The sequence below is a fragment of the Apaloderma vittatum genome, unplaced genomic scaffold (assembly GCF_000703405.1).
Source record: "Apaloderma vittatum isolate BGI_N311 unplaced genomic scaffold, ASM70340v1 scaffold21381, whole genome shotgun sequence".
NCBI classification, from domain to species: domain Eukaryota; kingdom Metazoa; phylum Chordata; class Aves; order Trogoniformes; family Trogonidae; genus Apaloderma; species Apaloderma vittatum.
This window is the reverse complement of record NW_009699929.1, coordinates 1-16,009: the sequence shown is the minus strand read 5'-3', so window position 1 is coordinate 16,009 and position 16,009 is coordinate 1. Positions and strand designations below refer to the sequence as shown.

At 42.8% G+C, this 16,009-nt stretch overlaps 1 protein-coding gene across 1 annotated transcript; it reads right to left on the bottom strand.

Moving 5' to 3' along the window:
• Positions 1–2,227: 2,227 nt before the first annotated feature.
• LOC104267087 (alkylated DNA repair protein alkB homolog 8-like) lies at positions 2,228–15,695 on the bottom strand (the record flags this gene model as incomplete). Its single annotated transcript, XM_009878594.1, has 4 exons — positions 2,228–2,785; positions 4,008–4,157; positions 13,718–13,983; positions 15,541–15,695. Coding segments are annotated over 4 exons (1,129 nt in total), but the record flags the coding sequence as incomplete, so codon positions are not given.
• Positions 15,696–16,009: the final 314 nt, after the last annotated feature.

Genomic DNA, 16,009 nt, shown 5'->3' with positions numbered 1-16,009 from the left:
CAGAGTATGTGCCCATCCAAGTCATGGGCAGTCAGCTTAATAGATCCCTTTGTTCCATGAAGTCCACATTTGACTGTTTGGGGTTTATGCTCACTTGGTGCACTTGAGCCCTATGTTAGAACCTCTGAGAGAAAGCACCTCGGAGTCCTCCCATCAGGACAAGAGTACTACTGCAGATACAGTTCCTAATTCATCACATGAGGGCAAGATACAGCAACACTTTGGACTGTTTCTTGCCAGTACACGGCATATCCCATTGGAAAATATACCTACAGGGAAACGTAACGGCAGCTGCCGTGTGCTCAGCAGCAATCCAGGCACCAACAAACACGTGGCTGTGCAGATAAAGAGTGTAGGAGATGTGGTCCTCCTAGTTTCTGCTACAGGAATGTGATCCACAGTAATCAGAAATAACAGGCAGCCCCATTTAGTGAGTTAGTCATTGCACAGACACTAAACAGAGGCTGTCCCTGCCCTCTGTCACCAGTGACAAGCCAATGCCATGTGGCACTGCCATGGGGAGCCCCTCAGACCAGCTCCGGTCCTACCTGGGAACTGGCTGCACTGCAGCACCCAAACACAGTGTCTCAGTGCTGAAGCCAGCTCAGGAGCCTTCATGTAAAACCGTGTTGGGCAGGGCCCTTCTGAAAACCAGTCCCCACTGGGAAATGTAACATTCTGGGAAATGCCCCAGGGGGGAGAGAGTACACTGGCGCAGCCCTGAAAAACACAATGCAAGTATAATGACTGGTCGACCAGTTTCTGAGCAGTATGCAATGCCAAGTAGACGTAAAACAACAACCCAAGTCCTACAGCTGACTTGCTTCCTCAAGTTTCATTAGCTTGAAAAATACCTTCCTCAGCATTGCCATTTACTCATGATGACTACCAACACAGAAACGCCCTGTGTGTCCTCCCAGAGCCACCCTCTGTCCCTGGGGTGTCAGCTGCAAGCAGAAGCAAGGACAAACAAGCTCCCCTCTAGGCCAAAGGAAGAGGAGGAAATCAGGAAACAGCAAGAACAATGACTGGTAAGAGACAAACAAGGGGTGAATGAGGAGCATAAGCCAGTGAACAGGTACGAGCCCTCCTGAATATCAAACACACGCGAGCACTGCCCACGGGCTACACTTTGGAGAATGGGAACCTCCGTACTGACTGCAAGAGCTGTGATTAGCTCTTCTCCCTGCTACAGTGCGGGGAAGCCTCACTCCAGGCAAGGGCAGGGAGGAGGCAGTCGTCTGGAGGTGGGAAATGGCCAGACCTCGCTAGGACTACAGGCGATGAATCACTGGAAAGGAAAACAAGGGCACAGCCTAGCAGGACTGGTTTCCAGAGGCACCAATAGCCACTCACCCTGCAAAAGCCAGTCAATTATATTTTAATTCTGGAAATGCATTGCAGGTCACACGCTCCTTTGATAGCACAAGAGCTGTGTTAAATAAATTGTGTCAGTCATTGCAGCAACGGCTGCGGTGAGTCAGCCAGCCCAGCCTCGGTTCCCCTTCACTCCAGTTCTTTGCTCTTCTGTAGAACATTGAAGAAAACTTGTTCCACTGCCAACATTTGGGGGTTGAAAATACGCTGCCGTAAATCTGCACCGATACTGCATCCACTTTAATTTCTTTTCCTGATTTTTTTTTCCCCACAGGCATCTCAGCTGTCACCCCACTCCACAAACCCTGGAGCTACGGCACAGAGCCCTGCGCTCACAGGCAGACAGGCGTTCAGCAGAGCTGGTCTGGGTGTTCCAGCTGGGCAACCTGACACCTCAGAGATTTCAAACAACACTACAATGAAGAGCCAGAGAGACGTGGGGAGTCACAGCATGAATTGTGGGTGCTTGAGGTTCAAGAAGAGAAAAAGGGCTGTGGTATCCCCACTGGTTTTCAATTCCCTTTGAGGAAATCACTACAGCTACACCAACATCAACTGGGGTTAAGAGAAGGGATAACCAGGCTCTTTAAAAGGCCTTACTGATTTCCAGGGCCAGTATTTTCCCACTTAATGCTCTTTGCTGTGTAAAATAAACATTCTGCAGAGGTGGTTTGTGAGTTTGGCCATTATTTTGTTAACATATGTGCACAGTGCTAGTTATTGTTACTAACTAATCAACAATCTTTATTCTTATTTTAAAAGAGGTAATAGTTGCAGCCTGCATTAAAAATACCCTTCCCACTGTGAAAAACAAACAAAATACCAGAGATAGTAAAGGAAATGCCTGAGACTACACCCTTTCTAGAACCACGCACCAGTTTCCCTGATCATAGTAACTCTTTTGAACCCTCACACAATCCAGGGATCTGCATGACGCTTCCAGTTCCCCTTCACAGAACACATGGTAATAGCGGTGGAAAACAGGGCTGAGTTCTCGTGATTCCTTGGAGCCAGCTGGAAGCAACACTGTATCAACACTTTCCCCTTTCCTTTTAGTGCCACCTTTCAGATGCCAGGGAACCAGCAAATCCTGAGAGTGAAAGGAGGTTCTGTTAGTGTGAACAGGCAGTCTGGAGTCTGCATCACGGCCTTCAGCCTTCGAGTCATTATGGGGTCGGTCAGAACATGTCGAGTCTTGGCTGGTGCTATCAGGCACTTGATCACAAAGCTGTCTTTGGGCTGTGCCAGTATTGATTTCCTCCTCTTTGACTTTACCACCATTCTTTTCCTTAAGGTATTTAGACTTCTCGTTTTTGTATTCTTGTTCCATTGCCCAGACGTAAATGAGTGCTGTTCCACCAGGCCTTAGAAGTCGAGCTAGTTCACGGATAGCAGCCAGTCTCCTCTCCTGTAAAGGAAAAGCAAAAGTTTGAAGCTGTACGTAAACAAGAAGACAGGAGAATGGAAGGGCAGCAATTCCTCCTCACTTCTCCTCCAAGCTACAATAAAAATCAGAAGAATTTTATTTACACTATTTATTTTCATTCATAACATAGTCCATCACTATGCAAAAGCCAAGACATTTTCCTAAACACAAATCTCACTGAAACACAATTTCTTCATCAAAAGGGTTGTCAAGCATTGGAACAGGCTGCCCAGGGAAGTGGTTGAGTCACCATCCCTGGAGGTGTTCAAAAGACGTGTGTGATTCAAAAGACATGTAGATGCAGCACTTAGGGACATGGTCTAATGTTGGACTTGGCAGTATTAGGTTAATGATTGGACTCGATCTTAAAGGTCTTTTCTAACTTAAATGATTCTGTGATTCTCTTTCCATTTGAAAACAGTGCTGTGCTGAGCAGGATTTCTTGGACATATCAGCCCACCTGGAAATGACAAATGCCTCTTCAAGAAGGTTGCTCAGTATCTAAAATCCCAGATTCTAATCTACCATATTTCATGATACAATACTCTAAGTTTGCAGCTGAAAGAGTCAGATTTACGGCTTAAACATAGGTCCTGTGATCACCCAAATAAAGATATGCCAGCTTTCTCCCAGACTTCTCCCTACTGTTTTATACTGGGTTTGGAAACATTCGCTGTATTTCTAGTAAGGTGAGACCAGCGTCTCCCCCCCAGGATTATGGCTCCAGGGTCTAGAAGCTTGTTGCAATCACACAGTTCCTGCCAGGAGAAGTTTACCCAGCCCAGAGACAGGGCAGAAGAGTGAATAATGTCCCTGTCATTTGCAGGTGGACATTGAAGACAGAGGGAAAAAAACCCACGGGATCTGATCCACAAATAACGTATCTGTTGACTCCCAAAGCAGAGTCCCTTTCTCCAGTGCCATTAGTCGTAAGAAAATGAAACACAAACACCTAGATCAAAGTGCCAGGAGGAGCAAAGGCACCTGACGAGCAGAGGGAGAACGCGAAGAGAAAGTCTAAGAAGCAGCAGCACAATATTTTAACTGCTCTGACTGCTGCTTACACCAAATATCAATTTTTGATTTCTCCCCATTTTGCTCTTCCCTTTTGCTTTCACGAGCTCCCACCAGCAGTTTTTTGTAGCGTTAGTAGCTCTGCACAGCCATACAACAGTCCAGTGGGGCACAGAGCGGGGTGACTTACTGCTGTTGAGAAGTGGTGGATTACAGCGATAGAGATGCAGGCGTCACAAGAGCCACTGCGCATTGGCACCGACAGCGCATCACAGACAAAAGCCTGGAAATTTTTTTCTCCACAAATATCCACCAGGTTTTTGCTGCGATCACAACCAACCTGTAAGAGAAAGTGTTTCATTAAGCTTTTCCTAAGAGGATAATTACAAGACTGGAAAATTATTTTCACTCGAGAGCAATAGAGTCATCACAGTCTCCCACTGAAGTAACGCAATTTAATTTAAAATAAAAACAAGAGTAAGAATGAGAAAATAGCCTTGAGAGGAATATGTGGTTCCCAGGTAAAGATAAAAAGAAAAAAATCCTGATGCTTACTTAAAAAAAAGATGGCAAACTGGGTATTAGACAGCTCATTATAGCAGCCTGATTTTGAACCAGCTTAAGACAGGTTTCATACTGAATACCCAACCCAAAGCTGTGCTACCAAGTCGTATCTCATAATGAGCTTACATGAGAATATTAATTTTTTTTTCAATGATCAGCAACAAGTAGATAGTAGAGAACAAATTCAGAATTCTAAATAATTACTGCTGATGGTATTTATTGCGGTTGACACAGAAAGAATACTAAATCTTCCATGATGCAAGAAGAATAGCAAATAACTTACTCTGATTGATCAACTCAGCAGAGACAAAGGTACCGAAAAAATTAAAAATCTCTTCTGCAATGAGCGCTAACAACGCTAAGGTCTCGGGTTCGATTCCCGTTCAGTCCCCATGTGTTGCCTGATCTAGTCGAGAGGTGGCGTCCCTGGCGGCAGGGAGGCTGGATTAAAATGATCTCTAAGGTCCCTTCCAGCTTAGGCCATTCTATGATTCTATCATAACTTTTCATTTTATTGGCTCAAATCACTTTAACTTTCAGTCTACCGTAACAGTTTTGAAGAAAACCAGGATTCTCTTCCAGTCATACGTCCTGAAAGCTTTAAAGTGAGCTGCTTCCTAGTCAGCTCCCTGACTTTTGGTCCAAAGTAAATGAAACAGTTGTAAAAATATCAACCTGAGAACACAAGATAATCCTCCACAAAAATAGCACTACAAATGCACACATATTGTCCTGCTAATTACCTCTGAACAGTCCCAAAAAGATCAATCCTAGCCTTGCTAGGATTTATGCCTTGGCCTCGTCTCCACGTTTACTGAAGCACTGAGGGAACAGTGTTATTTATGAATAAAAAAAGGAAATTCTTTTGTTTACTTGGAAGTAAACATAAATCCCCATCGCCTCACACTGGAAGCCAACTGGAGTGTCTTTAAATTACTCTCATCACGGGATGGATTTAGCTGACAACCTGCATGTTAGAAATTCCATGCCTCATTGCCAGCGCCTTCAAATACTTTTCCAATTAAGACATTGGTATGTAGTATTTAATAAAACTCAAAGGACCAAATTCACTGCCAGCAGAAGGAGGGAGAAGAACACTTGCAACTTCCACTAACGAGCTTTCCCTGAATGAATTGCTTTGGCCCTGTGCGTCCACAGTAAAACCAGGCTGGATAACCCAACTCAATCCTCCCCTCCCAAAATGACCTTGAAAAGGACTGTGCTGTATGTTGATGAAACCCAATGCACTGAGAATGAGAACAAAGACGTGACTGCCAGAATGTGAAGTCCTCATTTGCATCTAAATTATATCAAATAATTATGAATTCAGGCTTACTTGTATTGTCATACTTATTAAAGTGAATTTGCATCCCAAGCAAAAAGATTCGCAACGAGAATGGAGACCTTGAAATGGATCAACTGAAATGCACGGCTGCTCTAAAATAGGTATATAAGGCTATAACTTTACACAGTTTTAATTGCAAACATTGTAATGGGTGCTATGCATATATGCAGAAATGCTGAACGCAGGGAGCCACCTCAGATATGCCTTGTGCTGAAGCTAAGCAAACTTAGCATCCTTACTAGAATTATCTCTGTGTGACATTTCAAAAGAATTATAATCACCATGTTCCTGCATTTTCTAGCTTTCAAGAAACACACATTCATCAAAACCCAAAATACATGGGTTGCAGTTGCTTAGAAAACAATAAGCTAGTAAAAAGCAGCTAACTTCAGTGGTGCAATGCCAGCATACAGCTGGTAAATGAGCCTATCTATGATTTTTCTGAGTACAGAAAACATTCACAGAAAGGGGCAGAGACCCCAAATTCAATTTTTCCTAATTTTGTTACTAACTGATTTCTACATCCTGAAGCACACAGAAACTCTGATGTGATGAAGCTTTGTTTACAGAAAACAGTTCAAAGGAATGTTTTAACTTAGAACAAGTTTATTTTTCTCTCTCTAAACATGTAATCAAAACATTGGAAAAAAAAGCCAACCCAAACTCAAAACATAACTGGAATGCTTTAATTTTTGTCAGTTCATATCTCTAATTTTGATGCTCAGCACAGGATACTGTCCTTGCTGACATCTCTTCCAGAAGAGTGGAGAAAGGTAGACGAATTACTGTTAGTTCTATGTCCAAAACCAACAGAATCCAGTACGTCTTTTAGTAAGATAAATGGCACATATTTTCAAGTTTTCCTATTTCTTATTACCTGTGAGCCTTCTCAGTCATTTCTTATATCTGTTATCCCAGCTTTCCAAATCAAATTCCTTGCACAAACCCCCCAATTTCTCATATATATCTCAAACAGCATGGCTGACTATTCAGCCCAATACACCTCTCAGCAAGCTGCTCTACACCTTTTAGTATTTCCTTACCGGAGGTTGGCTTCTCAGGTTCCTCACATCTTACTCCAGGCAGCCATTCCCACAGCCCTGTAGGAGTCAGGATTCCCTTACATTTTTAACAGGGATTTCATTCACCGGTTTTCATTGTTTCTGGATTAACATGGCATGCAACTCTTGTTTTAAGCCAGGAAAGCTGTACTAGCATGGAGGCCTGTAACCCTGTAACTAGAGGCCCAGCAAACACAACACTTACAAAAGAGGCAAAAGCATTCTGGCATAGCGCATCCTCTCTTTAGGGCACGCTGGGTAACACAAACCCTTAGTCTAAAGTATCAGAAAAGACTAAGGTAAAAGACAAGGGAAAGAAGAAATAAAAGTAGCACCTGTGACTTGTCTGACTTTGCAGCAGCTCTGTGCTGCCTTCCTGGGAATGGGCTAACCCCGGCGAACATCCCATCCTGCTCCTTCCAGCTCCCAACCACCCTCATCTGCCCTGTTTCAGACAGGAGTAGCTAAACCAAGTTTTATAAAATCTTAATGAAGAGGTTTGGAATAGAACATTAGAGGGCAAAAGACAATAAATAAACTCACTTTGTAATGGAGAGAAATCCTCCTACAAGCTTTAATAAAGATAAGTAAAGACCAGTCAATGTTGCCCACCATTATATATTTTCTTTCTATGCTATCTCATTGTAACTACCTACCTGGTAAAACTAGTTCATTTAAGTATCTGGAAACCTGATTGATTCAGCACAGTAGAAACTGATGAAGAAAATACCATCTAATTCTGAAATCCAGCCACCACATGGAATTATGTGGCTCCCCAGAGAAACACCTCAGCTATAACTAATAGCATGCGCGCCTCAAGGAACCAAATTACATTCCAGTAAACACACACATACGTAGAAAAAGAGACACCGGCACAGCCACAGCAAGACAGGCAAATCTCCTTGCTCCAGTTGGTCTGAGTCAGGTCTGTCCTGGTTTGAGCTACAAAAAAATGCCAATTCTGTTCAGTGATTTTTACTGTCCAGTTTCTTCTCTTCTAAGAGGCTGCACGTTCTGAAGTCAGCAGCATGTTTCTGCAGACAGTGTGTGCTACCAGCAGTGATAACACCTGATGTTCACAGTTACTGCCTGGGACTGGGATGCAGAAAGGCTCTTGCTGATACTTATTCCTGTAGTGACCAAGGCCACTGCTGGCTCTTGTGTGCCACGCTGGGGGTGCCGGGTAGTAAGAGGGGTCACAAGGAAGTAAAAGGTTGCACCTCCAGGGGGTAATAGACAGGAGAGGTGACCAAGGAGAGTATTCCATTCCCTATACATCATATTTAGTATAAATTGAGTGATCATGAGAGTTTCTCTCCCTGTAATGGCTGGCATCCTGTCCAATCTCCTGCTTTTGATTCCGATCCTGAGTTCCCAAATCCAGCTCCCTGTATCCAGCTCCTGCCGCTGCTGAGCCTGGGGCTGCCCCAGTGCCTCCTGCTTTGCAGCACCAGTGGGGATTGATATCGGGGGGGTGGGGAGTCAGGTTCGATATCAGGCTTATATATAGTTGTATATAGTTCCTTTATTTTTATCATTTGACTATTATTTCCTTTATTGTTTCATTAAAGCTGTTCTAGTTTTTCTTCTCTAACCCATAAGTCTCTCTGCCTCATTCCCTTTTCCTTCCCATTCAGGGGGGGAATAAGGGGTTAGAGAGCGTCTGTCCGCATTTAGTGGCCGGCCCAGCCCTAACCCGCAACAAGGCCTTTAGCATTCCTTTCACGCAGTGTTTCAGTTTTCCGTGGCGTACAGTCAGCGTGTCTGCACAAACAGTGTGCTACGTCTGAAACGTGAAGTTCATTTCTCAATGACAAAGTGTCACAACCAAGTTGAACACCTCAATATTCATTCTGGCTTCAGGCTGCTGCTGCCCAGTTCCTTCTCAGCTCTCTTCCCAGATCTCCCATCATTTTAATGACTCCTATTCAACAGGAGAAAAGGGCAGGAAAGGTTCCTCTGCCTCACCCTCCAGTCACTAAGATACAGCGAACTTGTTCCATGTACACCTTTCCCAGTTAGTTTTGTCCTTCCTCTTTTTACCCACTACTACCAGGTCCTTTGGATGGGAATGTGTTCTTAATCAACAAGGACCCAGTGCAACTAAAACCAATCCACTATTACACAACCAAACCACAGAAAATATTCACCCTTCCTACACTCTGGCAAAATCAAATATTTGTATAGTTCTAGGGGATCCCAGTTTGGGACAGTAACACAGAAAAGAGATGCACATATCTTGCAGTAAAGGGGTATTGTACAAAATTAATAGAAATAGGAACGTCTATATTAAAGTAAAACATTTGGGCTCCTGCACTGCCATGATTTTTTTTCCTAGTATCAATATTGTGGTGAGGAGAGCAATTTATTTATAGATAAAGAAAAAATATCTACCCAATAACATTTTCAGTTTATTGTAACTGGATTTCCCACCAGTTTATCAGTTCAATTAAAAATGTGAACCACAAAACTGAAAGGCTTCAGAGTCTTTCACTCACAACTTAGCCCTGGGAGAATGCTGAACATTCTCGTGAGGATTTACAGATCGCCACACCTCCCTGAGCACTGGAACCTGGGAGACAGAGCTAAAGCTCATAAAAATTGATGAGATACATTGCAATGATGTCAACTGGCTCTGGAATGCTATGTTTCAGCCTTACCTGTTAAGGCTGAAATGTAGCATTCTGTAAAAATAAAAGCTCTGCTTCCAAATAAGAATATTAAGCTTGCGAGTATTTAAATACAAACTGTTAAAGTAATTCCTCCAAATGAGGTTGGGTGTGGAGGGGACTGTGTAAAAAAAACCCTAAAACCATTTCTTTTACATTCATTCAAATAATAATAATAAAGCTGGGTGAGACAGAGAAAATAATCTGAAACTTTTATTAAATTCAATCTTTCTCCAGTCTTTGTCCTAACTACATCAGACTTGGATTCCATCTCTCACGCAAACATTCTTAATCTGAATTTATTTGTCATGCAATTGCTGTTCTTCCTCTGTGTCAGAATAATGCAGCCATTACAGCCCTGTCGTATTTGTTGAGCGCAGCTGGACTCAGGCGCATTTCATTGTCACACGACAATACTCAAGCAGATAAGGCTGCATGTAATCATCCAAAAAAAATGAAGCAAATACAATAGCACAGGCCACAGTGGAGACATTTTCAGACAGTGCCTGAACATTAAAACCATCAAGGGAGTTACCTTAACTTTGATCTACCATTAGTGCTGCTACCTAAAGTATCATCTCTAAAACTGTAGAGCAACCTTCAGAGCACATCGCCTGCCTTCAGAAAGTGCGTGCCTTGGGTTTTCAGTATTTCTGAGTCAAAACACTCCAAGCTACACAGCTGTACCCAAGCCCTAAATAAGGCCCAATTTCACAGCACTGCTTTATTGCTTCTTTCCCGATGGGACCTTTGCCAGTCGCATTCTGCGCTGCATCAAGAGAAGCGTAGCCAGCAGGTGGAGGCATTCTTCCCCCTGCTCTTCTAAGTGCCCCCCTGCAGTGCTGTGTTCAGACCTGTCCAACGTAAGAAGGACACGACTTGTTGGAGCAAGTCCAAGAGGGCCACAAAGACGATCAGAGGGCTGGAGCCCCTGCCCTATGAGGACAGGCTGAGAGAGTTGGGGTTGAGTTGAGAGAAGAGAAGGCTCCAGGGAGACCTTATAGTGGCCTTCCAGTACTTAAAGGGGGCCCTACAAGGAAGCTCAAGAGGGACTTTTTACAAGGGCGTGTAGCGAAAGGACAAAGGGTAAGGGCTTTAAGTTGAAAGAGGACAGATTTAGATTAGATCGAGGAAATTCTTCTGTGAGCGTGGTGAGACACTGGAACAGGTTGCCCAGGGAAGCTGTGGAAGTGTTCAAGGCTTTGAGCAACCTGGTCTAGTGGGAGGTGTCTCTGCCCATGGCAGAGGGGGTGGAACTGGATGATCTCTAAGGTCCCTTCCAACCCAAACCATTCTATGATTCTATGACCTAAGCCAAGAGCTCCAGTTTACCGCACACAAAATATCACCAAGAGACACAGAAATTGCTTTGAAGGAAAGGCTGCAGCAATCGATTAAGTTTCTGCCTGCATTTTATGCCCCAAGTCAAGAGGAGTGTATGAGGGAGGAATTTGATGCCCTGCATCGAGGGAGCACTGCCCTTACCCCAGCAACGCTCCTGATAAACGAAGCAAATCCTATTAACTCCTCACCCTCAGCTCCATGCTCAGTCTGGAGAAATAGCCCTATATAATCAGACCTTTCAATTGAGCCCTAATAAGAACCCAAAAAGACAATAAAAAGTTAAAAAAGACTGCTCCTTTCTCTCTTGAACTGTCTGACTCATCCAACACAGTCACCACACCAAAGAGACTGGCTACCAGTGATAATATCGATACGTCACTGACATTTACTCCACAGTACTTCCTACAGAGCAGTACAGCAAGGGAATAGAGGTAAAAATTCCATTAAGGAATGTAAGAGTACTGATTTCCCATTAAGGAATCTGCAAGATATAAAAGTGATGTCAGCCCATTCCACAATCACAGAAATAACGAAGCATTTAAAGTAATATCTTGCTTCAAATAATAGCCATTCCTAGTTTCTTTGCAGGAAGATGCAGAAAAAAATAATCAGGACGGTTCACTCTAAAAAGCTGACTGCAAGAAAAATGTTTTTGCTAACTCCTGTCTACTTGCACTTTCCTTCAGGTCAAAAAACAAGGGTTTGTATTACTTACAAACAAAGCAGTTTTATGTCTCTTAGAAGAATTTCATCTAATCTTTATGACTGCTGTTCAGACTTTCTCTCATTTTGAGACCACAAGTTCCATTCGAAAAATGACACCAAATGTGCTCCAAGTATTTTGTTTTCTGTGGAGAAAACCATTTTCTGCAGTTTAACCTGTTCCCAAGCCATCAGGTACCCTCGCATCACCCCACTGTCCTCACTAGCAGCAACTACTCATAGCCATGCTAAATGATCGAAGCAACACCCACTGACAACCCTTCATCTGTTCTGAATGACATTCAGCAGTCCTACCATCCGTCGTGTCCCAACCAGTGTAACACCACACCATTCCTCACACCGACGGTAAGTTAGTTCTCTTAGTCTTTCTGAGGTACCTTGTCAAAAGTTTTTAAGAAAATCTGTAAACACGATATACATTATTTTTTCTTTAACCACACTTTGGCTGACAGCTAAAAATAAAAATAGTAGAAAGAAGAAGTCACATCTACCCTCCTGAGACTCTGTGCTGGTTTGCAGACGAAAATAAGCGAATGCAAAGTCTAGAGGCTAGCTCCAACCACGAACAGCTAATTGTCACCATTACAAAATAAAACGTCAAGGGAGGCCAACTGAATGAAACAATTCCCAGATTTTGTTTTTCAACTGTCTCAACTGCTTCTTTGAAAGTTTCCTCCCTTTCACTGTTATTTTTCACGCTTTGGATTTCCCCTGCAGGCATGTATGATAAGAGGCAACTCCTAAAGTAAAGGAGGAGAGGTGTGGTCTTTCATCTGACTCCCAGTACATCTGTGATCTTCCCTTTCCTTAGTCAATTAACTGTGAGCTCCAAAAAACAGACTGGTGTTGGCAATTTCCTAACACTTCTTGCTGAGATTTCACCTTAAAAGTCTACCACAAACCTATAGACAAGCAATTTAGCAAATTCATTCTAGGCCCAGGTGATCTTTATGGTGCCCTGATAAACTTTTCTCATCTCTACTTAGGTTTGCTGCTTTTTCTTACAGGAGTCAGAAGTGAAAGACTGAAATGTACTGAACATTAATAACTATTTTCAGGGTACAGCAGTCAGGCTACGTCTGACTATGTCTACTTATAAATCAGTTGATTTTGTTCTAGCTTATAACAGCAGTAAAGGAAATAAATCCATTACTAATACAGACATGGCTGTAAATAAAAACTTATGTTTTATAGCGGAATATAAATAGCAGGACAGAAACACCTGAAACAACAAACAAGTCTGACTTTTATTATTATTAATGAATGTTTTGCCTTACGTAGATGTTTTCAAGCCTGATGGATTTCAAAGCATTTCACAGTACAAGTGTATGAAATAATCAAACAATTGTAGAATAGGGGAGAGCAGATACCATAATGCGCACCTCTCAAAGATTTCTTTTGAGTAAAAACAACAGGACCTTTAGCCCTTGTGAAAAAAAAGTCTTTGAAATATTTGCAATAAAAACTATCTCTTGGTTCATATTTGTATGTGCTTCATGTCTCCCTGACAGGAAGGAAGTAACACCGGCTAAGAACAGACTGTGAGACAGGAGAGGTGATGAGAACATCAGCAAGAATGATGCCAGAACTGTCTAAACGTGAAGAAAAGCGAGTGAAAGGTTAGAAATCCGTGCTGAAGTTGAGACTCCCCATGAATTTTATGTTGGCATATTTACTGGGCCTACGCACAGAGTCAGAGGTGGGACAGGCAACCATGACATCATTCCCAAATGAGCCATGCCTCCAGGCCAAAAGGAATTAAAGAAGACATACAAGAAGCAGCACTGCCCACGGAGATTTCAGGGACATGCACACTGCATTCCCCACCCACTAGCCAAGTGGAAAACTTGTTGGAAGCATTCAAACTGCCCAACTGTTTTCCCTTTCAGTAAGCTTATTCAACAACAGCAACAACAATAAAGGCTAAAGCATCCATTACAATTTTTCAATCTGACACACCCAACACTATTCTTTTCATTAACATATTTTGACTTGCAAAGCAAAAATGGCTTTGAAAAAAGAAAAGGGTAACGCACATAGTGAATGGATGTGGAAACCTAACACAACCAGTAATTTATCTTGGATCACAAAACAGCTGGCACTCTTCCCACAACTGAAGTTCCAACATTCTACGGCTACACGGTGGAATAAATGCCAGCATCAGTGAAAACTAATGACCGTAGCTACTACTTACCATGTACAAATCCTCATTGATGCCTAGATACTTCCCATTACCACAACCAACATCAGCCACTATCGATCCTTTTGGTAGGGACCTGAGAAACTCTACAACTCGAGGCCATGGTCTGTGTCTGGTACTGCTAAAGTGTGTGGCAATCTCTTCATAGACCTTGTGTACATATTCTTGCTCCAGCTCTGAGGCGTCCCTCTCGTTGTGGGGAAATGAAGGTTGCACCTCTCTTTGCTGTCCTTTCTGGCTGTCACAGACGGATGGGTAAACTGGATATAACAATAGATACACAAAATTATTTTTTTAAGTAATTCCTTGTTGGTTAAACTTACTTACAAAAATAAAATTAAAAATACAAATATAAAATGCAAAAAAGGCTTCATTCCTCCTTTACCTTTTAAAAATGGAAATGCAGATCAAATGCAAAAGCGTTTGACGACCGTAAAACAAGCAACCTGCCCATGTGTACCAGAGGCCACCTGGAGTGACCATTCATCCTGCCACGTTAAGAAGGTTTATGTTTTCAAAACTGAGACAGTGCCCCTAATATCAAAGATTATGACATCATTGCAATTCAGCCTTTGAAATTCTGTTCTAAGGCACAAAAGGACTTCAATTCCATGTACTCATGGAGCCACCTATCTATTATTATCTGTACCGCCCTGAGGCACATACACGGTTCTGTCACTGCAGAGCTGACTGCAGCTCTTTCTCTAATGCACTTAGGAAATTACAGTCCACTTCAAACCAAAACTGACTTGAACCTGAAAATAGTAGCTACTTCTGTTCTGTTGCATTATTCTGACACTTGAGGTTCCAATAAAATGCATGACTCCAGATTACTTGCCTGGCTCTGGAGCAAGCCAGATGCCTTCCTGTATAGAGAAACTCCAGCAATCGCATGGAAATGAGGGTTTGGGATGAGAAATGAGGGTCTGGTTGTGAGAAGGAGCTCTGGGCACGGGAAAGGCAGGCTGGGTGCTACAAATGATGCTTGGAGCCCTGAGAGTGAGGGGAAGCTCTTGGTTTTGCCCTGAGCTGTCTTTGTGCCCAGAAATTCCTGGCAGCAGAGACCTCTCCTGTCCTGCGTGACTGCCTGTCCTGCCTGAGCTCAGCAGAACCAGCTCTGGGCAGGGGTTTGACTTTTCAGCTCAATCTATTTCCTGTATCCAGTTTGGGGCTCTCCAGTTCAAGAGAGACAGGGACCCACTGGAGAGAGTCCAATGGAAAGCTACGAGGACGATTATGGGACTTGATCATCTCTCCTGTGAAGACAGACTGAGAGAACTGGGTCTGTTTAGCCTTGAAAAGAGAAAGCTGAGAGGGGATCTTACTAACGCATACAAATATCTCAGGGGTGAGTGTCAAGAGGAAGGTGCCAGTCTCTTTTTGATCATGCCCAGTAATAGGACAGGGAATAAAGGGGCTAAGTTAGAACACAGGAACTTCCACCTCAACGTGAGGAGAAACATCTTTACTGTGAGGGTGACAGAGCACTGGCACAGGCTGCCCAGAGAGGTTGTGGAGTCTCCTTCTCTGGAGACATTCAAAACCCTCCTGGATGTGTTCCTGTGTGGCTGCCCTAGGGGATCCTGCTCTGGCAGGGGGGTTGGACTAGATGATCTCTAAAGGTCCCTTCCAACCTCTAACATTCTATGATTCTGTGATACAACCAATTCAAGCCAGTGTCCCTAACCCTGAGGAATGGCTACCAGGACTGCCAACACTATCCAAAGGGATAAACTGTTCTGCTCAAAAAAAAAGAAATGTTTGCATGTTGGTGATGCATAACAACTTTGACTTGAATATCACCTCAAGACACTTACTGCAATTGCAAGGGCTTCTCCTCACTTTCCTGAATGTAAATGATGTCCTTGTTTCCCTTCGATTTAGTGTTAAATCTCCAGCATCGGCAGTGATTGTTCCAATTTTTTGCCCAAGCTCAGATGCTTGAATGACATCGTATTTTCGAGGTGTAATCCTAAAATAAAGTAACACAAAATAAAAGAATAATTCAATTTGCATCAGAAAAAACCAAATCCAACATTGTAAGAAGGCAATTCTTACATTTTGTGACAACTGTGATTACAGCATGCTGTTTAATGTACTGCTGCTCAGTTTTCAAATTAATCAATTTCAGAGAAAAAAAGAGGAGCTGACACAAACTAATGACATTAATTAAAGTGTTATTTAATTGCAAGTAATTATATTTCCCTTCCCTCCATTCCTTTCCTTATATATTTTTTATTGCTTATTTTTCTAGGACTTATATTTTTTAATATATTTATTTTATAT